This window comes from Drosophila obscura, unplaced genomic scaffold, assembly GCF_018151105.1.
Source record: "Drosophila obscura isolate BZ-5 IFL unplaced genomic scaffold, ASM1815110v1 contig_200, whole genome shotgun sequence".
NCBI lineage: Eukaryota > Metazoa > Arthropoda > Insecta > Diptera > Drosophilidae > Drosophila > Drosophila obscura.
Genome location: NW_024542791.1, coordinates 2,537,304 through 2,558,879, shown reverse-complemented (window position 1 = coordinate 2,558,879; position 21,576 = coordinate 2,537,304). Strand labels below are relative to the sequence as shown.

Genomic DNA, 21,576 nt, shown 5'->3' with positions numbered 1-21,576 from the left:
CTCAAAATTTCGAATGGAAATATTTCAGTTATTTGTTTGAACAATTAATAGCAACTACCCGAAATGCGAGAGACAAGTAACATTCGACGCCACACAGAGTGAGAGAGAGAGAGAAACGGAAATGCTCCAACTTAAAGTCTGCTCGCATTTTGTTGCTGTTTGCTTTGGCTGCTGCTCTTTTTCACACTTTTTCCACCGAGAACGACGCGACGACTCCGCCGTCTTGGGGGCCGCGACAAAGTGAAAATGATCAAAATTTAATGTCAAACCCCCAGCGGATGGGAGTCATTCGTGTCGAGAGCTCTGAACGCAGCGGAAGTCGCGTGGGATTACGGGTGAACCCAAAGGATTACGGGGATTAATCGCACAGGATACGTAGAGGGAAAACTCAAGATGAGAGGCCTGGTGATCTACGCGTGGTTGCTAACGGGTTTATTTTACTTTTCCGAAGGTAAAACTCAACAGAAAAGTGCAGTGGAAAAGTTCTATAAGAAATAAAAGTGAATTTAATTATATATCCTCAATATCCTCATTTATTTTCCATTTTCTGGCCACTTTTCAATAGGCAAGCCCTGCCCTGAAAAGACACGCCCCCACAAGACACGCTGCGACGCCTACTACAAGTGTCGGGCATTGGCCAGCAACTCGCATGTGTGGGTGCCGGTGAAGTGCCACGAGGGTCTGGTGTACGAGACGAGTCTGGGCGGCTGTGTGCTGCCCGGCGATGACTGGGAGTGCATCACACCCAGTGAGCTGAACAGCTCGACGCCTGCCAGCAGTCACAGTCAGCAGCAGGATGCGGATATACTAATTGTAAACGACATGGATGAGGCGGGTCTGCTGCTGCGGGAGCCATCGCCTCATCACGGCCAGCACCATGATGATGGCACTGTGGAAATAGTCCTGGACTCAACGCTCAGCAGTGAGGAGCATGAGGAGCAGGAGCAGCAGGAGGAGGAGGGCCACGACCAGCAGAGTTCCATACAAAGTGACGAGGGGGAGAGCTCATCGCTGCACCACTTCGACTCCAGCGGCGATGGCGAGCTCATGGAAGTGGACAGCCCACCACCACCGCCGCCCGAGATTGAAAATCGCGAGGACGAATTGGAATTAAAGCACGAGCATCGCACGCCGGATAACCAGGATATGGAGCAGCTGGGGGATGTGCAGCACCGACCGGCTGTGGAGCAGCTGGAGGCGGAGATAAAGCAGGCGGCGGGTGTGAGTGAACTGGCCAAGCCGGGCTCCCACATCCATCCCCAGCTGACGGCCCATCTGCAGCGGCTCTCCCAACTGATCGATGGCCTGCAGCAGAAGTACCAGAAGACGGACAAGCCGCAGGCGGATATGCGACCGGATCAGCTGAATGCCTTTCTGGCGCACTTTGACATCAAGAACCGATACGAGATGATGAACCCCATGGAGGCCACCACCGCCACAGCCACCAGCACAACGACCCCAGAGCCATCCACATACAGCAGCAGCAGCAGCACCACGAAGCTGCCACCCCAAGCGAATACGAACAAGACGCGCCTGCAGGAGCATCTGTCCAAGCATCGCCTGGAGCCGGAGACAAAGCTTATACTCAGCAATGCGCTGCCCTTCTCGGGGGGCACGGGTCAGGGGTATGCCAACTCGCAGATTGTGGTCAATCGTCCGGAGGGTTCGGTGATGTTTGCCCTGCCGCCGCCCCAGTATGGCATGAGCCAGGAGCAGATGGGCCCCGCCTATAGCCCACAGCAGGGTCACTCGCCGGGTCACTCCCAGAGTCACGAATATGGCGATCATGAGCCGAAAATATCCGAGGATACGCTCAAGACAGTGCTGGAGCTATCCAAGCAAATGATTGCCGCTCAGAATGTGCCCAAGGTGCTGCCGAATCCGGGATTCAATGGCTACTATGCTCAGCCCATACTGCAGCCGGTGTACCTGTCGGCACACGGCAATCCCTTCCAGCAGTACTATGCCCCGCAGCCGATGATGCCCAGCCACTATATGCACCACAAGAAGCACTCGTCGGGCGGCAGTTCCAGCGGAAATGGCGGCTACAACAAGCCCAGCACCACCATCATACACAACAATGTGATTCCCGTGCATCTGTCCAGCACCAGCTCCGGCGAGAAGGAAGTTCTGGACACGTACGGCCACAGCTTGGGTGTGTACCCCAGTTTGGATCAGTCCAAGCATCAATCCAATGACTACATGACCACAGCCAGGCCCACGCCCACTCTGTCCAGCCAATATCCCTCGCCCTTTGCCGCGGAGTACACGCTGACGACGCCGCGACCCTTCCAGGAGCAGCCCTCGGCCGCCACAGTGTCCACCTACTACACGCCCAGTCCACATCTCAGCGAACAGAATGTGCATCGCATCTTCCAGGCCACCGAATCGTATCCCACAGTGAATATGCCGCGACCCATGGACATGTCCATGTTCCCGAGCGGCCATTTGGAGCCGGGACAGGTGGGCATACGACCCAATTCGCAGAAAATCGAAAGCATGGAGATGGATGGGCCCATGGCTGACGAGATGATTAAGGCCAGCAGTTATGGGAATGTGAATGGGAATGGGAATGGGAACAGCTCCCCGCACGTACTGACCTACAGCAGCGATGGAGGAGGCAGCTCTGGAGGCGGCGGCGGCGGCGGCAGCGGCGGCTACGGTGGCATGAGCCATCAATTAGCACCTACGGGCGCATATCTAGATCAGAGCTACAATCAGCAGCAACAGCAGCAACAGCAGCAGCAGCATCATCATCATCCGTACATGCCCCGACCGACAATGAGCAGCAGCATGTACAGCGATGCCGATGGCAATATGGAGCTCAGTATGTTCAGCAATCTGAGTCCGTATACGCCCGAAAAGATCAAATATGGTGCTGGATCCTCCGGATCCCCCTCGCCCAACGGGCAGCTGGTCAACTTCAATGGGAACTTCATTAGCTTGGATGTCTTTCAAAAGTCCATACTGCCACTGATGACCAAAAACCCAGCGGCAATGTCGGATCTGAGCAATGTGGAGGTAATCACCTGCCAGACGGGTGTGCGGCAGCCCAATCAAACGGATTGCACGCGCTACTTTGTGTGCAGCAAGAAGGATGGCAAAGTGCTGTCCTACTCGTGTCCACCCTACACGGGCTTCAACAAGCAAACGCGCATCTGCGATGCCCAGACCTATGCCCAGTGTGGCAGTGTGATGCCTGCTTTCAATGGCTATACCATAGACAACAACAGACGCCTGCAGATGGAGGCCATCAAGATGTTGAGCGAAGCTAAGAGGCGACAGGAGGCGGCACTCAAGGCCCAGAACATTGCCAGTCTGCTGCAGCAATACGGAAACACCCAGCAGGGTGGACTTTCAGCGGGGATCTCCGCCAACATTGAACAGGACTCCATGGACAGTGCTTACATGGTAAACCTGCCCGATATGAGTCCTGCCACAACCACAGCCAGACCCATTATCATTCAGGCCAGCAGCAGCAATTCCATTGGATCCTCGGTGGCTGGCTCGGTGTCTGCCAAAAAGCGAAAGTACTACTGCAAGGAGGGCGACAAGATACCCGATCAGACATCGATCAGCAGCTACTTTGTGTGCTACAAGAACGCCCAGGGCCAGATGAAGGGCCACAAGATGACCTGCTCCACGAGCCTGCTCTTCTGCCCCAGGACGCTCATGTGCACGCTGGCCTCCAAGTGCCAGGACTAGACCCCACTCGGAATTTGGACAATGAGAATTTTTCCACATTTGCCACCTAAGTTATTATTTGCCTAGTTGTCTAAGTAATTTATTCTAATTTAAGTCAGACGCCCATTAAACTTCTAAAAACCCAAAAAACAAAAAAAATACTGCAGATTTTTGTTCTTTTACTTCTTTGTCGTGTGGATCGTCGTTTTTCTTTTCTTTTGTTGAGGTCGCGTGAAAGTTTCTTGGCTTGGGCCTGTTCTAGACGGGAGAAGACCTTGCCCTTCCAGTTTTTTTTTGGGTAGATGTGTAGCTGGAAAAAAACTGACCTTCTTAAATGAATCCAAAATGTGATATATGCCAGGCGGTCACTAACATACAGGAGCGGATTGGGGTAGGCCAGGGGACCAGGAAAGGCTTAATGAGTAATTAAAAAATTTATAGGAACAAGAGCAGATAAATTCTCTAATTTATATTTTAATAACAAATTAATTGGCAAAGAAAATTATGATTTTATGATTTCTTAGTCGTGGGCTTTCTTTCATAGATTTTAAATGTTTTGGACATGTCACCGGGAGAATTAATCTTCTAATAAAATCTCATTCATTGTTAGACTCATAAATTCCAATAAAATTTCTGTGGGTAATGCAAGAATCTGCAGAAATGTTTTCAATAGAAATGCCATAGGTTAGTTATCTTTAAATCAAGTTCTGTAAAATTATCATATTAATACATATTCCTGTTGAATGTTGTTGAATATTAATACACGCGAATAAATTATATAAACTGACATAAACCCAAACCACTTATGAGTAATAAAATAACAAATAATATTTTGTTCCCACAATATCTCCACCAAAAACAAGTGCCCCCACTTCAAGGTAATTCCGCACCTGTACTTTGGCAAGATTTTCACTTTTTTAATGTCGCCATGAAGTCTCTTACTTGCTAGTGTTTTCTTTGGTTTTTTTTTGCTCAAAGTTAATATTACATGCAGCAGTTGACATTTATGCTCCAGCACTCAAGATCTAGTTCAATTACAAACCCATTCCATTAATGTGCGCATAAAAGCAGAGTGCAAGTACATATACCGAAAATATGAATGTACATAAAGCTGTGAACAGGTTTGGACAAACTTATGGCTCACACACTCGTAGTAGAATATGGCTTGGGTTAAGATGGAGTGATTGGGATGGGGATGAATGAAAGTTCATTAAAAGTTAAGCAGGTGACTGAATGAATATTATATTCCATATTCATTTATCCATCCATAATATAAGCTATCGGCCACATTCCCTTTGCTACACAGAAAATTCTTCTCATATTCCCCATATCATAATATCTAAAAACAGAACTTGAATTTCAGCAGATGGAAACAGATGGAAAAGTGCCTTTTTCTTCAACTCAATACCGAAAAACAAATAGTTTCAACATATATTAATAAATTAATATTCTTCTGAATATTTTTTATTAATTACTAAATCTGATAATTTATTGCCAATAATTTTTTAAATAATTTTTTTATTTTTATTTTTAAATTACTAAATTAATTAGTTCCCCTAAGTTAATAAATTTCCGTAACAAATAAAAATAATGTAAACAAAATTGTGTTAAACTTAGTTTAAACTTTTATTTTGGTTGTGGAGCAATGAAGCGTAATCACGTGATCAAGTTACAGCAGAGATCGAACCATCATCTGGACGGTCTTGTAGCTATAGTAGGATCCCCGCCATCGATCCCAAGAGATGCCCTTGCCATACAGATCCAGAGCCTTAGTAACGTCGCAGAGCACCTCAAATACCTGTCCACAGACCTTTATCTCTTGGATGTTGCTCGTTTGGGGATTGGCAGCCTTGCAGGACGATGGGAAATCTATGTTAATCGGACCGACTATGGCACATTGAGCGTTGGCCAGCGCCACAAGGCAGGGCACAGGGAGCACGAAGCAGGCAACTTTCATTATTGGTTTGCTTAGAAAATACACGAGCCAACGGCAAAAATGCGCCTGATTTTGTGGGAAGAGTAATTATTCGGTTCTGGATAGATAAAAGCACTGAAATTTTAATATATTCACTTTAATTTACAGATTTTTCACTTACATTTTTAGAATTAATATGAAAATATTTATTTTCAATATATTTAAATATATTTCCACGCTTCTTCTCATCCAGTATGCTGATTCGGCAATGTTCCTAATTCCCAAAGATTAAATCTGCTTGCAGTTTCTGAGAACATGTCAAACTGCCCAAGACTTTCGCTTAACCTTCCTCTGGGTTGGCTGGCCTTTAAGCTCTTTATTCGTATTCTTAGATTTTACTGGCGGCTCTTCCATCAACGAAATGCCTCCATTGCAGAGAGATCTTGATCTCCGGTTGGCGCGTGGCGCGTGGCGCGTCTGCGTGTGCCCGTCGTCTAGAAAGTGACAGTTTTTCGATGAACTGAACACTTCTGGCTTGAGATCCACTTTCTCCCTTGGTCGCACTCAGGCGTCAGGCGTCAGGCGCCAAAGGCCTCAGGCCCTTTCGTGCTGTCTGCTCGTAGTAGATTCATACTCTAATTAGTTGCTAATAATTGTTTAAATGCATACGCACACACACAGATACTCCATATGTGAGTGAGTGTGTGTGTGTGTGGCGCACGCGTTTGCTAGAAATTGTTGATTTACCTTAGCCATTTGTAATTTGTCACTCACGTTCCCTCAACTCTCACTGGGGGCCTCCGCCCCAAGACATCGCATGGCTGAAGACCTCAAAATACAATAAAGTACAGTTCACAGATGCGATATCTTTTAGTTGGTTACTGGTGGTTTGCTATGGTTAAGTCAGGCCTGGCTTGCGTAACCCCCCCTAGCGCGGGTTCATTGACAGCGCTCGGCCCAAAGCGAACCCCCATCGTGTGACCTCTGGGACCTTGGGCCAACAAGCGAGTACGCTCGAAGAAAGTTGTGCGACACTGAGGCTACCGGTTTTCTGCTGCAAATAAGTGTCAGTGGGTACTAGAGCATATTAAATGTTTTGGCTTAGCGTTCAGTTGGGGCATGGAATTGTATGGCTAGTCAGTGGATTTTTATGCATTTATTTTGTAGTCACCAATGCTTACTTTACTTGAGTAAAGTTACATATATCTTTGGGATAAATTAATGGAAATTATAGGCAATGTAATTCCTTTGTAAGAATTTCTGTGATGAATATTCCACAAGATAATTCCTTAGGCACTCCTCCCGCATTTAGGACATTCCATAAAGCCTATTCGGCTTTCATAATTTTTATGAGATTTTCCCCTTGAGATAACTCACATGACTCACTCCTTTCCCACAATAAATAATGCTAAATACTATGGTCCATATTCACTACAATATTCACTTATTACTGGTCCTAAGCTTAACCATTCCATCTTCAGTTAGATAGAATCCCAAGCTAAAATGCTATACAAGTTCTATCTCTTTTGTTAGATAAGATCATGTACTTAATACATACATGGCTTCATCTAAATCTAAAAATATAAAATATGAAATATATTATAAATATATTTATATATTTATATTTATATATATTTTTTATATTTATATATATTTATATATTTATATATAAATATAAAACTGTTTACTTTCTTTATTTAGCCGTGTTCAATTTTTAAGATCTTTTTTTTATGAGTGTTAAAAGAGAAGCACAAAAATCCTGCAACAATCCACCTAAATGGAACCGCATAAATACAGCTCCGACATAAATATCCGAAAATCCCCATAAAATTCAAATAAATTATCCAACAAATATTTTCCGTTCTAAACTGTAGATTTTTATTTACCTTGAACCTTGAACCGTTTTTAAACCGCTTTTTTCTCCATTCTTCGTGATATATACTCGTATCGTAAGCTTTTCGTTTTCGTTTTGTTTTTTTTTTTTCTTTTTAGAGTTCCTTCAACAACTACAATTCCATTACAATTTCTATATATATTTGTTTTTAAGTATATGATTTGTTTGATTTTTGCTTTGCTTTTTCAACAACATTTAAAAACTACAATTAAACATTTTTGCTTCCGTATTGCTTATAGAAGGGGAAGGGTATAGCAGGGGGCAGGGGCACAGAGGGAGGGGCGGATTTCCATTTGAAGTTTTTTTTGTGCCAGAATTTGGCAACATTTATATTTTGTTTTGTTTTTTATTCAATATTTACTTTTTTTGTGTCGTATTTTTGCTGTTGTATATTTTGTTAGAGGAAATGCATATTAACATTGCTTTTTAGTGTATGTTTTTTGCGTTTGACTATGGATATTGATTCGTATTTAAATTTTACAAATATTCTGTGTGTTTTTTGTTTGTTTGTTTGTTTATTTTTACGTACAATATGCTACAAAGTTTTAGTGTTTCCGTTTTAGCTTTGGTTTTCAGTTGTTGAGTTTTACACACAGCGCCAGCTAACAATTAAAAACTAAATTAGTTTTTGGTTTTAGTTGGTACACCCGAGAGAGGGGGGTTGGCTTAAAAGTTGTTTGGTTTCCCTTTACGCTTAGGTTGCATTACTTTATAATACAATTATCACATTCTTTTTGATGATGATATATATTCAGTTTTAATTTGCATTTGTTTTGACTCGACTCGACTCAAAAACTACTTCAATACATCTTCGGGCTAATCCGTAACTAATCCGTAACTAATTATTGCTCACCCACGCACATAAAATATCGCATATCGAATATCGAGTTTTCAACGGGGGGCCGGGGGCGGGGAAAAGCAAATCAAAATTTCGTTCAATTCTAATCCCTAGGCAGACTTACAGACTAGTTATAGTTTAACTCTTAGCATCTACCATGACATACATATAAAGCGCTCAAAGAGAGGGAGAGAGAGGAACACAGTCGCAGCAGACACAGCAAATGAACTTAAAACTAAAACTTTAAAATGCGTGAAATTACATTTCCATCCTTCCATTTTCCATTTTGCTTCGATTTTCCTTCCTTTCTGCCATTTTTAGACCATGCCAAAGCCCTCGCTGCCCTCGCTGATGGCCAACAGCAGCGACTTCTCGAACTGCTCGTAGCTCTCGTAGTCCGGCAGGCACAGCTGATTGAAGCTGCAACACACCAAGAAAAAAATGTAATGGAAAAAGTTTCAAATTAATCAACAACAAAAAACAAAAACAAAAAAAAGCTACAACTTTTCAGCCCAATCACCCACCAAGTGTGCGCCGTGGGCAGATTGCCAAATGTGGGTGCAGCCGTGATCTGAAACTGTGGATTCAGCTCCTGGAATCCGCCGGGCGGCAGCTGTGAACAGCCCGTGGTGAACTGCAGCAGGCGGGCCATCTCCGTCTGGCTGAAGTTGCTCACTCCGGCCCAGAACCAGGCCAGCACACGCCGGAACTCCGACGAATTGCCATTGGCAATGTGATGGGACTTGAAGTCGCTGATGGAGTACTCCCCAGTGCCGCACATGAGCAGCTGCAAACGGTGGAAAAATTATTTATAAATTTAATTAGGCTACAAGTAAGTTTAAGTTAAAAGATTTTCGATTTTAAGACGAGCAATAATTTAGTTTATAAGTCGAAAATAATTATTTGTTGAGGGCAGAATGTTGAGAAGAATTCTATTTCTTTTTTTTGCTATTTTTTACTGCAGAACAAATACAATTATGAGCAAGTAACTCTTACTTACTTATTATATTATATTATTGTTATCTTTATCTATGGAAATGGGAAATGGAAATGGGAAGAAACAAACGACTTTGGAGCAATTAGTCTAGAGACCAAAATCTATGACTGAAGCTGTGGTGTGAGTCCCTAACACCGATAGAAAAAAGCCCTGAAATTTTAATATTTTCACTTAGATTTTAATATTTATGCCATTGATTTTCATCCAAGAGTGGTTGTATTAAAATTGATTATTTTTCACTTAAATTTTGATATTAATATAGAAATATTTAAATTTAATATATTTCATATTTAAATTTAATATGTTTCATATTTAATGTTAATATGCTTCATATTTAAATTGAATATGTTTAATATTTAAATCTAATATGTTTCATATTTATATTTATATTCATTTTTAGCTAATTGGTTATTATTTTGCGTGCGCAAATTACATTTCAAGTCCTCATGGTGTGAATTGGTTAAAGTTTTCAACTAGAAATAATCGCAACATGAGTAGGACTGCATTGGTTGTGATTATGCCCCTGCGCTAAGATAATTTTACTGTGCATTCAAGGCAGCAGCAGCTGGAACTAGTTGGGAATTCGAGGGACATAAAAAAATAGTATAAACATAGTTAAAATAAATACAAAAAATATTTGATTTCATTTAATATGGAATATTTAAAATAAAAAGTTTTTCCTTTGGATTTTAAAAGGAAAATTTTAAAATTAAGTCATAATAATATTCAATTTAAATATGAAACATATTAAACTACAAATTTAATATATTATAGTTATTTTGAAGTGTTTTGTATTTAGATTAAATATGACCGTATTAAAAAAGAATTTTTAATACATTTATACTTGAATCAAAGTGAATTCTATTAAATTTTACTATGTTTGTATTTAAAAATGGCATTTTAAATTCAAATATGATTGTAGTTATTAAAAAAAAAAAAAAAAGGGGGGAGGGAAAAGAGAAAAAGGAGAGAAAAAAAGAAGGAGAAAAAAAAAAAAAAAAAAAAAAAAAAAAAAAAAAAAAAAAAAGAAAAAAGGAGGGGGGGGGGGGGGGGGGGGGTGGGGGGGGGGGGGGGGGGGGAGAAAAAAAAAGAGAGAGGGAAAGAGGGGGAGAAAGAAAAGGGGAAAAAAAAAAAGAAAAGAAAAAAAGAAAAAAGAAAAACAAAACCCCGCCCCCCCCCCCCCAAAAAAAAAAAAAAGAGGAAAAAAAAAAAAAAAAAAAAAAAAAAAAAAAAAAAAAAAAAAAAAAAAAAAGAAAAAAAAGCCGCAAAAAAAAAAAGAAAGAAAAAAAAAAAAAAAAAAAAAAAAAAAAAAAAAAAAAAAAAAAAAATTTTTCCCCGGCCCCCCCCCCCCCCCCCAAAAAAAACCCCCCGCCCCCCTTTTCCCTCCCCCCCGGCCGCGGGGGGGGGGGGGGGGGGGGGGGGGGAGAAAGGAAAAAAAAAAGAAAAAAAAAAAAAAAAAAAAAAAAAAAAAAAAAAAAGAAAAAAAAAAAAAAAAAAAAAAAAAAAAAAAAAAAAAAAAAAAAAAAAAATATTTTTTTTTTTTAAAAAAAAAAAAAAAAAAAAGGAGTATACCGGCCGGGGGGGGGGAGAAAGGGAGGTGTGGCCCCTGAAAAACCCCCACCTTTTCCTCTCTTTTACTATGCCTTTTTTCTATCAGTGAAATTATATGTTTAAACATAAAATAACATCTTGACGCATAATAAAAGGTGGTTAAAGCTTTTAGAAACCCTCTACCCCATCCACTTTAAGTACGCCGCATAAATATACACAAATAAAATATAAATAATAATTATTATAATCACCTCTAGTTCATTCTCATCGAAAATGCTCAAAAGATTATCGGGAATTATAGAGTTGAGGCCCTTCAGAAAGCTGTCCACCTCGTCCTTGACACTGTTGCACAATCGCTGCTGTGCCAGGGAATCCAAGTACTGGTTCTTGCTGGCATTGGTGACCCGCGTTTTGGCGCCATTCGGAATGAGCTCAATGGTCTTGCTCAGCTGTCCATTGCTGGCATCGTACAGCTCCTCCACGAAATACAGCTCCAACGTGTCTGTGGCATCGAGATCAGTGTCCAAAATGTACTTGATTTTCGACAGATACAAGTCCGGATCGTCCTGCTCAAAGTACTAAAAGAAAGGGGGAGATTATAAGTAAATATCATCATTGGGGGGGTGGATGGGATTGTAATGCACCCACCTTGTAGTGCACCCTCAGACCTATGAGCTGGGCCAGAAACGAACGGCTGAAGCGGGCGCGGACCAACTGGCGATAGCTGCCGCCCAGGGCGCTCTCGAAGAGGCACTTGCCCACCATCTTGCCGGCAAACTCAAAGTGCTTCAGCTTCAGGTGTGCGGCGCGTGTGGGATTCGGATGGACGAGCGCCTGATGCTTGTCATGGAATGTGCAGAAGAGGCCGCCGCGAGCGTCGAAGAGCGAACTGCAGACGAGCTCAAACCACTCGCGACGCAGCCCGCCCCAATCGATGCCCTGCTCGCCCTGGAATGTCACCTCAAAGTTGCCACACCAATCGGACACGGAGAAGCCCTTGGTGGCCTTCATGCTGCTCTCGAGTATCTTTTCGCGCTGCACCTTGAGCGCCATCTTCTCGTGGTAGTAGCTGGCATGGAACTTGCGCACCTCGTGATAGAAGAAGTCCTGCTTGTCCTTGAACGTCTCCGAGCCGCCAATGTTCTTCAGCAGAAAGTGCGTGAATGTGGCCGCTATGATATTGCGATCCTTCGAGGCCAATTCAATCCTTGGCTGTGCCCCATCGTCAATGATGAAGACGGGCCCGTGCAGCTGCGAGACCAGCTGCGGCAGAAAGTGAAACTTGGTGGAGGGACACAGCCGAAAGGTGGCAATCCGCTTGGGTATAAACTTCAGTATCATCTCCTTGATGGTCACCTGAAAGATCAGCGAGTTCTGAGCCTTAACATTTCACTAGTTCCCCACCAGCAGAACGCCCGGGGCCGTGGCCACTCACCTGCTTGGGTCCCACATAGCAGAGCACCTTGCGCGGCTTGCTCTTCGAGGAGCCGAACACACTCAGCAGCTTGGCCTCATAGCAAATGTTGTGCTTGCGCGAGGCAATGTTCTTGTGCACCAGCGTGGTGTCGCTGCCTACAGGGGGACTCAATAGTTTACAGCTTATCCTTTGCATTCAGTTTTCTACTACTTACTGCTCAGCACAATGATGTCGAAGTCTCCGTTTGGCAGCTGTTGATCCTTGTAGCTGATCACAGCCCTGAGGCATGTGGGCTCGGGAAAGAGCGCTGTGACCGAGACCCGGGAGTTGACTCTGTCATAGTTGAAGGCAATGGCATGGTGCAGCTTCTCCACGGCCACGCCATGCAGATCATAAACAGCCACCTGATAGCCCTAGAACAAAAAAAAGAAGAAGATATATTTAGAGTAAGAAATTAAATGCAGGCCCATAGCCTTGCTGCACTCACCTGCAGCGCGTCATCCGACTGGGACTGATCGAAGAGGCAGGCATTGCCGAACTCATCCCTGGGCTCGATGTGCATCAGGGTGGGTGATCCGGCACAGCAAATGACGGTGCTGGCGGGACGGATGAAGCGCGACCGGCGGGCATCGATGCAGCCCGGCAGGAAGTTGCGCAAGAAGGGCGACCCAGCTATGTGGCTGGCCCCAATGAGCACAGAGATCTTGTACTGGCCGGCGGTGCGGACGGTGAACTTGACCTTGGCGATATTGGCATTGTTGGGATCGGTGGAGGAGCCCAGCTCGCTGATGGTCACCACCTTGCGTGTGCCCTCGGTGACCTCCACGAAGAACTGGTCCGTATCACAGATGGGATAGGGCTGGCCGTTGCGCTGAAAGAAGCGCACCACAAAGCACATGGTGCCGCCGACACGGGCCGGATCCTTCCAGTCCCACTGCACCTTGCAGTTGGCGGGCAGCAGATACTTTCCCGTGACGTACTGCAGCAGCGAGTGGCGGGCCTCGGGGGCCAGCGAGGGCTGGGTCATGGCTGCGAGGGTAACCAGGCCGGCAACGGAAACGGACACCACCAGCATGCCACCCCATGTCCAGGCGTCCTGGTGCTGGCTCGACTTGACCACCGTCGACCAGAGCTGCGCCTTGAGTGCGTCCAGCTGCGACTTGGATGTGGGCAGATTCTGTCGCGCCGAGGACCACAGGTGCCAGTCCTTGCCCAAAATGCTGCTCGCCCGCGAATCCTCCAGCCAGTAGACGTCCTCCAGGGAGGCCACCTCAACGCCCAGCAGCCGCTGGTAATGATGCTGCATGCGATGGTCCCTCAGCCATTCGCGCAGTATCAGCTTCTGCTGCAGATGCAGAGCCGCTCGCTGCAGTCGCTGCTCGTCCAACGGCGGCAGTTCCGGCAAACGTTCCGGGTCCCCGCAGCTCGACAGCGAGGAGATCCCTGCAAGGACAGAGAGGTGAGGTCCCTGGTTAGGGCAGTAGGCAGTAGGCAAACTTTTGCTGGTAATTGAGTTTAATGGTTAAAGTTTTGCCCGAGTCGAAACTTCTGTTTCTGCCGCTGTCCTCATCAACGTTCCATCCATCAGCGGGGCACAAAGCCAACTTGATGGCGTCTAAAATTACAAGCCAACTAATTTGGCCAGGCGACTGCGTCAATGCCAGCCACGAGGCAGTGGGTTGCTTGGGGGTTCGCTTTGGATTACGGCTTCCGGTTTCCGGTACCTCCTCCCACACACACACACACACACACACACACACACGACAAAACTTTCAGCGGACACTGCCAATCAATTATATTTCAATTTTTTATGACTTAACCATTGCCAAATGTCGAGTCGGGTCGGCTTGGGGGGGGCGACAAGACAACGGGGGGCACGGCACCCGCAAGAAATAGCCAAAGTTATCCAAAAGAAAGAATCCAAGAACGACATTTAATGCGTCGTTGTGTCGCTTATCGCGCTCTGACATCAGCTAAATAAGTTGAGTATTTCCTTCGACACACTGCGAGAAAAGGCTCGGCGATATTTACTGCACTGTCCAAAATCGCAAAGGGAGCATCTATAATATTCTAATTTGATATGCAAATAGTTCTGTATTTTTGTTGCTGCAGAAAACACTCTCCTTAAGGAGAATATCTCCTTGGTATATCTCTAGCGCACCGAAATTCGAAAAATATTAATCCAAAAATATTATAAGAGTTTTTCCTTTAGTGTACAAATAGCCCCTGTACCCTCAGTCCCCTTAAAGGCTTAACCCACACGACTAGCAGCGAATCTCCTTCTCCCCCCTCCATTTCGCCTTTGACTGCAAACTTTCATTTGCCATTATTGTATTTCTGTAGCTATTTTATCATTGGCTCGTAGTCAAAGTCAAGTGGGTGACAAGGAGCGACTTCACAGAGAGGCAGAGGTAGAAGCAGGGGGAGAGAGAAAAGTGAGGAAATAGAGGAAGCAAAGAGCCAGAAAGAAACAGCAAGCAATCTAGTGAGGAATTTTGTGCAGACTTTCCGTGATGAAGTTGGTTCCATGAAAAACACTTGACGCCATAATACGTATACGAAGCAATTTCCAGGAGAAAACAAATTGAACGAAAGAAAGAAAGGAAAATATGAAATTATAGTTTATGTATTCATGGAAGGGATATTTAATAATGTCTGGGAAAAACGAAAGATAAGCTAGGAAAATGTAACAGCTACTGAAGCAAATTTTAAAGTTTCAATTTAGTCTTAAATATAACAAAAGAGAAAAGATGTACAAAATATGGGGCTAAATTAAATGGGAAATAAAAGTTTCTGAAAGGCAAAAGTGCAAAAGTTAAGCCACAGATTAATTCATCAAAGTAGCTTTAGAAATCCCAGAGACTGGAATTTAATGTACCAGTAATATTTCGTGGCAAAAATGGATCCAACAGGAAATATAAATTGTTCAAACATTACAGAAAAATCGTTAGGATAGATGGAAGTTAAATAAGATAATCTTAGCCAGTTAATATTCAAGCAAATCTTTTATTATAAGAACCCATAAATATCCCACGAAAATACACACAAAACCAATCAACTAATAAACCCCAGAAAAGTAACATAAATATCCCCAGAAAAAGGAAAAGCCTCAGGATTAATAACAAAACAAAAATAAGCCAGAAACTAAAGAACAAAATCTCAAGAAACAACTCTAGGGAAATAACTAGAGATTTAAACTAAGAGTGGAAGAAAACTCAATCATATTAGAGTGGAATCAATGCAAGTACAACTAAATTCCATGCCAAAATCCTAGCTATATCAACACCAGATTAGCACAATGAAAAATGCCACAGCCAGTGATACCCAATCCCAGATGTCAATCCCCGAGCTCCCATAGAAAATCCAGCTAAGCTAGAAAAACTCAACTGAGTCTGGGGTGCTGCTGCTGGGGGACCACAACAACCAACAAAAAAAAACAAGCCACAAAACAAGTAACGTGCCAACCAGCCAAAACCCCAAAACTAATTGTGGTCTCTGGCAGAGGGTGTTGGGTGAGGTGAGGGGGTGAAAGTGAAGTAACAAACAAAAAAAAAAAGAGAAAATACAAATAAGGGAATGTTCATGCGATGTGGAGGAGGTCGATGATGGTTTAGTTGGCGGAGCTGAAATGTACAGGTAGCGAGCGTTTGGTAACACGTTTGCGTGCACGACATTCGAAAACGAATTCATTTCGTTACCAATTTCTTACCCATTTCTAGCGCCACATAGCCGAACCCCACCCCGTCCTTTAGCCCCTGCAAAGCCCCGTATTACCTCCAACTAAAGCCCTGTTAGAGTCCCCCCCATTTGGCTCTGCCACAACCCAAGCCAACCCAATCCAACTCCAACGTGTGTTCATATTTCGCGCGAAACGAACAACTTCCGTTTGATTTGGATTTTGATGTTACCAAAGCGATAGCTTTATATGGGTATTTTTGGTTTCCCTTCCGTAGCCAGAAAAATGCCTGAAAATGTCCAAAGTGCCAACAATGAAAAGTCAATTTTTATGTGACCTTTGCACCTACAAATACATACATATGCCTGTGCCAGTGTCTATCTATGTATATAATCCCCTGTTATTTGTATAATTAAAGTATTTCCATTGCATATTTAATGGCGCCACTGCACCCGAACGACCTTTGGGCCGATGTCTGAACAGGAATTGCTAATCGTTTTTAATTAAGGGTTAAAGAGAGCAAACTGAAAAAAAGATGGCTGGAAAAACAAGCAGGGGAAAAGTCACAAAAGTGGCAGTCAACAAAGCAGCAGGGAAAGCAGCGTGGGGGGGCAATGGAAAAGCCAAAGGGAAGGGCAGGAGAACAGGCAGTGGGAAAGCCAGTGGAAAAGAAAGAGAGAGAGAGAGAGAGAGACAGTGAGAGCCGCTTAATGAAAATGCCTTTTGAAGGTTAAAGCGCGACGTGCAAGGATGATGAGGATGGGCCTGGGAATGGCTGTAGGGAATGGGCCTGAGGATGATGATCATCATCATCATCATCATCATGATAAATGTCAAGTGAGCGCTTCTGTGTGGGCTGATTGGTGGATTGGTGGATTGGAGGATTGGTGGATTGACGGCGCGCGGGTGATTGTTGGCTTGTGGGCGCAGAGGTAATGAATGATGAGGCCGACTTTTGACAGCTGATGCAGAAAAAGTGTGGGCGAGCAGCAGGTAAATACGACTACGATTATGGTTGACTGAGTCCGTCAGAGCCAGAGGCCGCCGCGTCTGAACTCAAAGCCCATAAAGAAGTCAAAAAGGGAGAACCACAAAAAAAAGATAGTTGAAGGAATGTTTAAAAATAAAGGTAAAAATAATTTGGACTGCATTACACGAGTATTAAATTATTGTGCTGTAAGCTATATAAATCTATAGAACGGGAAAAGTCATTAAAAAAGATTGGCATGCGAATTTGGGAGAAAAAAAACTACGCCCCGAGACTTTGGCAGCAATAATAGCCATATGAGAGTAGACTTGGACAATTTTGCTGCGTAGAGAGGGATAGCATGAGAGACAGAATGCAACAATCACGTCTAATGGCTTTCGGGCGAACAACTAAGGCACTACTTGATACAAATAATGATGTTTTCCAGCTAAACATAGCCACCAAGCCAGCGAAATTGTATCCGCAGAGTAAAATATTCGATCAATTCTGCCGCAACGCTGCTCCCAGCTCAACTGGACAGCCAGCTTGACGCATACAGTTCTCTCGCTCTGACTGCAGGCATTTCCCATAAGGCCATCTTTATTTTTTTGCAGCTAGTCACTTAGCAAAGTCTAATATTATGTGGCTATAAAGGGTGCCGCAAGCGGAATGTGTTTTGTTTTTGTATTCACTGTCCCAGTCTCACCCAGCGTAAAAATACTTAAAAAAACACCTGAACTAGTGCTTAAAATTAAATTAAAGAGAGAAAATCTCGAAAGTTCAAAGACCAGCAACCGCAAAGAGTCACAAGAACTCATATCACTAGAATTATTCAAGAATAATTACTATCCAGCACTACCAAATGAAAACACCAGAGAATCATGGGCTTATAAGTGCCACACCCATTCTCTACGACTTACCCGCAGCACTGCCAAAGCACAACTTAAGTGCAACATTCGGGAAGATTTTCCTCTGCATGCATCTGGGCGTCCAAGCCACTTGGATGTTGCTGAATATCAAAGCCACTTCGCAGTTGTTCAGAGTCTGCTGGAAACCCCTATAGGAGGCGCTGGTACGAATCTGAATCAACTTGCGACTGAAAGCCACGTCTGGGCAATCCTCGACTGTGCTCTGCAGCTGTCCCATGGTTTTCGCATGAATTTCCTTTCTTATAACAATTTTTTGATGCTGATATTGTTAATTTTGACAAACAAATCGAAGGGCTACTTGCTACAGATTCGAAACGGAGCCTACTCACACACACACACACACACACAGACACATTTGCCCTGGTTGTGGGGGTGGGGTCGAGTTTACTCTTTGTTCGCTCATTAGCCCGAGTGGCAGAGCAGCCGAGCAGCCAAAGCCTGGCCCAAAGTGCTGGGCAAATGTTTGCAGAGCGAGCACAAAAGTTGGCCTATTAGCCCTGGGGCTGCCTTAGGCCTGAAATACGAGAGTACTGTGTCCCAACTCTGCCCAGGAGACTCGTACAGTGGGGTATATCAAGCAGAAAGCCCTCTGAATAAAGCCAATTCTGTATCATGTTACCACAAGCAGATATCAGCGTATTTTGTTAACGAGCAAACACAAATTAATAATAATAAATACCATAATAACGAGAAGGAACGTGCGAGTCGCTGGGGCGCGACCCTATACCCGACCGCAGCATACATTTGTGAGCAGATTTTAGTTAGATTAAAAAAATTGTTTGTACCGTTATCTACACTCATTATGTATACACACTTACATGTAGATTATACATGTACCATTCGTTCTTTTTACTTCTTGGGATTTTCTTTACAGTGTCTCTGCAGAAGTTGCAGTTCCCTTTACTGTAAATGCTTTATATGTACATTCAGGGAGAGCTATAGTTATCTACTGAAGATCTTTTTGGCTGCACTCACAGCTGCACCCCAAAATTAAATTAACTCGAATTTAAGCTTATGAGACTCTTCATTTAAATGTTGTGCATCCGCGTCTTTCGTGAGCGCTTTTATTCACTTAAACTCCATTGGCGTAGCAGTGGAATTCACTCAATTTATTTTTATAATTGGATTATGAACAAAGCTCCGTGCACTAGACTTTGTGAGGAAAATCTTTTAAAATAGTTTCAATAGAAACATCTTTTCTTTGCCAGACATAACCGAAACGCACTGTATTGATATACACATATGTACATACAAGTAGTGGAGTGCAAGTACCCAAAGCAGAAGGAGCTTCACAGGGGAAGGGGCCAACAGAATGATTTCGCTGTTTATTGTTTGCTTTTAACTGTCTGCTCTCTCTCTCTCTCTGTCGTTCTCCTGCTCCCTCCTCCTGCTTCTATCATCTCTTTTGTGTGCGCTTTTCCGACCATTGTTATCCTGGGCACATTGTTGTGCTGTTTTTCCATTTTATCCTTTTCCATCGATTGTTCTCGAGCAGAGATGATGTTGCAGGGTAAAAAGAGGCAACAAAAATTACAATTTGAATGACATTCGATCGTTGTGGCATGGTGGCAGCATAGCTATAGAGTGAGGCTCGGCGCGGGGGGTGGAATGGGATGGTAGGGATGGGTGTCTGGTGTGTGGTGTGTGGCAGCGGTGTAGCTGGCAAGCGATTAAGGTTGGCCCCACAACAATAGCCGCAATATTTCCTTCATGTCTGTCTACCCTTTCCACACCCCACCCCGTTCACTGTTTTCACAGCATCTCCCCTTCGCCTTGTCCGCTCTTTGGGTGGATTTTCTTCCTTTGTGTTTGTTTACCAAAGTGAAAAATGATAAAATTGCCAGCATTCGTTTTTCCACCCGAGGACATCCTGTCTTGGGGAAATGCTGCACTACATCTTCCCATATCTTTTGCCATATAACTCTGTCTCGCTCTCTCTCTCTCTCTTTCTTTCTATAGGGCTTTCGTTATTTTTAGATACCCTTTAGACGGAGAGTGCAGAAGGAGTCTCCGTTGGCAGGTTTCAGCTGAAGAATTACAGCTAGAATAATGGTTGAAGTGTCGGTATTCAATATAAAACGTAGTAAAATTTATTGCAATGACGACCAGCTTATAGTTTCGATATGAAATTCCCCTCTTAACACGACTACTTATAGACATATTATCTAACAATATCTAACAAGATTCGTTGCAATCGGAAGATTAGTCCAGCCAGAAAAATATGCTCTCAGTTTTTCTTTCATTTTCCAAGCATACCCCTTAGGTTTCTCCTTGTTTGCCCCTCTTTTTTCTCCCCATTTTCCCCATCTTGTTCTCTGCACTACTTTCCCTTCTCTCCGTTTGGCTGTGCATTTTTCCGCCCTGGCAATATTTTGCAGCAAACAATAGCAGCGCCCCAATGACTGCACTTGCCAGGCAGCTTGTAACAAATTCATCCACAAATATTTCATCTGCTTGCAATAATTTATGTTTTCCTGTCTGCAGCAGGACCTCCTCCACAAGAGGGAGGGGGACAAATGGAGAACAAGTGGCAGAAGGCAAAACGTGGCACAAGATGGAGGGGGCGGGGCGAAGCAGAAAGGAACCAAAACTTGAAGAATATTTGCATATTTAATTTAAAATAAAGCGCACTCTTTGCTCTACAGCCCACACAAGCAACCCCCCCACACACACACACACAGACACACACAGACGCACAGCACACAATTACACTTACACCCACATCGTGACACACTTACACTTGCCTCAAGTGGCGGCATAAATTCAAATGCCACTTTGGCAACAGTCTCTGCAAATTACGTATACGCAATGTGGGCCCCACAAACGACAAAAGTCAGCGTACGGCTCCTGCCTCTCCTTCGCATGCCTCGCTACCCGTGCGGTGGGTCCCAAGTGTGCTTAGGGCCTGCCCCAAGCCTTCACTCTCGCTCTCTCTCTCTCTCTCTGCCCGCTTTACTTCTGCAGCAGGCAGGGACCTTTGCCAGACGCTGCCTTCAATACAAAATTTTTGCGAATTAAGAGGAAATCTGTTGCCAAAAATCCAATATGCAATTCCACTGCAGTTGCTGTTGCATATGAATAAATATTTATATCCAAAGTGCTGACTAGGTACAGTGGGCAAACACTTAGAGTACAGAGTCCCTTAGGTGGACATTTCTACTCACAGGACAATGGTTTTCGTTCACATTCTGCCACTTTTCCACCTCTCTATTGAACGAATATCTCACATTGGATGGAGATACTTGAAACGGGAATATACGCCCAGGAGAGCAATCACTGTGCGAGCCTCTATCGTAGCCTTGAGTGTATGAAGATATGAACAATATTTGCCAGCTCTAAATGGACATTTAGTGGCTGTGTTTCCATGGACTAGAGCATGCTCTAGGGACTATTTATAAGTAGGAAAATATACCAAATTAAAAAGCCTTCTGCATGTACTTGCATATACCAGACAAGTTCCCATTGTCAAAGATACCTTTGACGGTATATCTTATGCTGATATATGCATTCCAGAGACAATTCCACAGGGCTCGTACAGACAAAAAACCCACGACAAAGCAGACAAACATCAAGACTGTTCTCTGACTTGCTGAATAAACTTTTAGAGTCGACGAAATCCCCATAAAATCTGGTTCCAAATCTAACTCGACTCCGATCAACATAATCCTTAGCTTTCTCTTATTTGCAAAACATTTCGCTGGCCATTAT

The 21,576-nt window shown here is 43.8% G+C and overlaps 2 protein-coding genes across 9 annotated transcripts in view; one reads left to right on the top strand and one right to left on the bottom strand.

The window, feature by feature from the left end:
* Positions 1-366: 366 nt before the first annotated feature.
* Positions 367-3,705, top strand: LOC111078256. The gene is made up of 2 exons (XM_022372848.2): positions 367-451; positions 566-3,705. The coding sequence occupies exons 1-2, from the start codon at positions 394-396 to the stop codon at positions 3,703-3,705; spliced, it is 3,198 nt and encodes a 1,065-aa protein (XP_022228540.2). The 5' UTR covers positions 367-393.
* A 3,822-nt stretch (positions 3,706-7,527) lies between these two features.
* Positions 7,528-21,576, bottom strand: part of LOC111075318 (apoptosis-resistant E3 ubiquitin protein ligase 1) — a 30,614-nt gene continuing 16,565 nt past the window's right edge. For 2 of the 8 annotated variants that reach the window (XM_022368535.2, XM_022368575.2), the window contains exons 2-8: positions 12,784-13,739; positions 12,511-12,709; positions 12,315-12,451; positions 11,528-12,259; positions 11,131-11,457; positions 8,856-9,118; positions 7,528-8,751 (exon numbers count right to left, since the gene is read on the bottom strand). In XM_022368535.2, the coding sequence (XP_022224227.1) occupies positions 8,649-8,751; positions 8,856-9,118; positions 11,131-11,457; positions 11,528-12,259; positions 12,315-12,451; positions 12,511-12,709; positions 12,784-13,739 (2,717 nt within the window). In that variant the 3' untranslated portion in view covers positions 7,528-8,648. Of the gene's footprint in view, positions 8,752-8,855; positions 9,119-11,130; positions 11,458-11,527; positions 12,260-12,314; positions 12,452-12,510; positions 12,710-12,783; positions 13,740-17,859; positions 18,148-21,576 lie in introns of those variants that run through there. The other 6 variants (XM_022368543.2, XM_022368582.2, XM_022368518.2 and 3 more) reach the window with 5 other exon arrangements.

Bases quoted from the DNA above. Each gene is read 5' to 3' on its own strand.
- LOC111078256 (XM_022372848.2), top strand. From the start codon at position 394: ATGAGAGGCCTGGTGATCTACGCGTGGTTGCTAACGGGTTTATTTTAC. The intron at 452-565 runs GTAAAACTCAAC...ACTTTTCAATAG, and splicing joins TTTATTTTACTTTTCCGAAG to GCAAGCCCTGCCCTGAAAAG.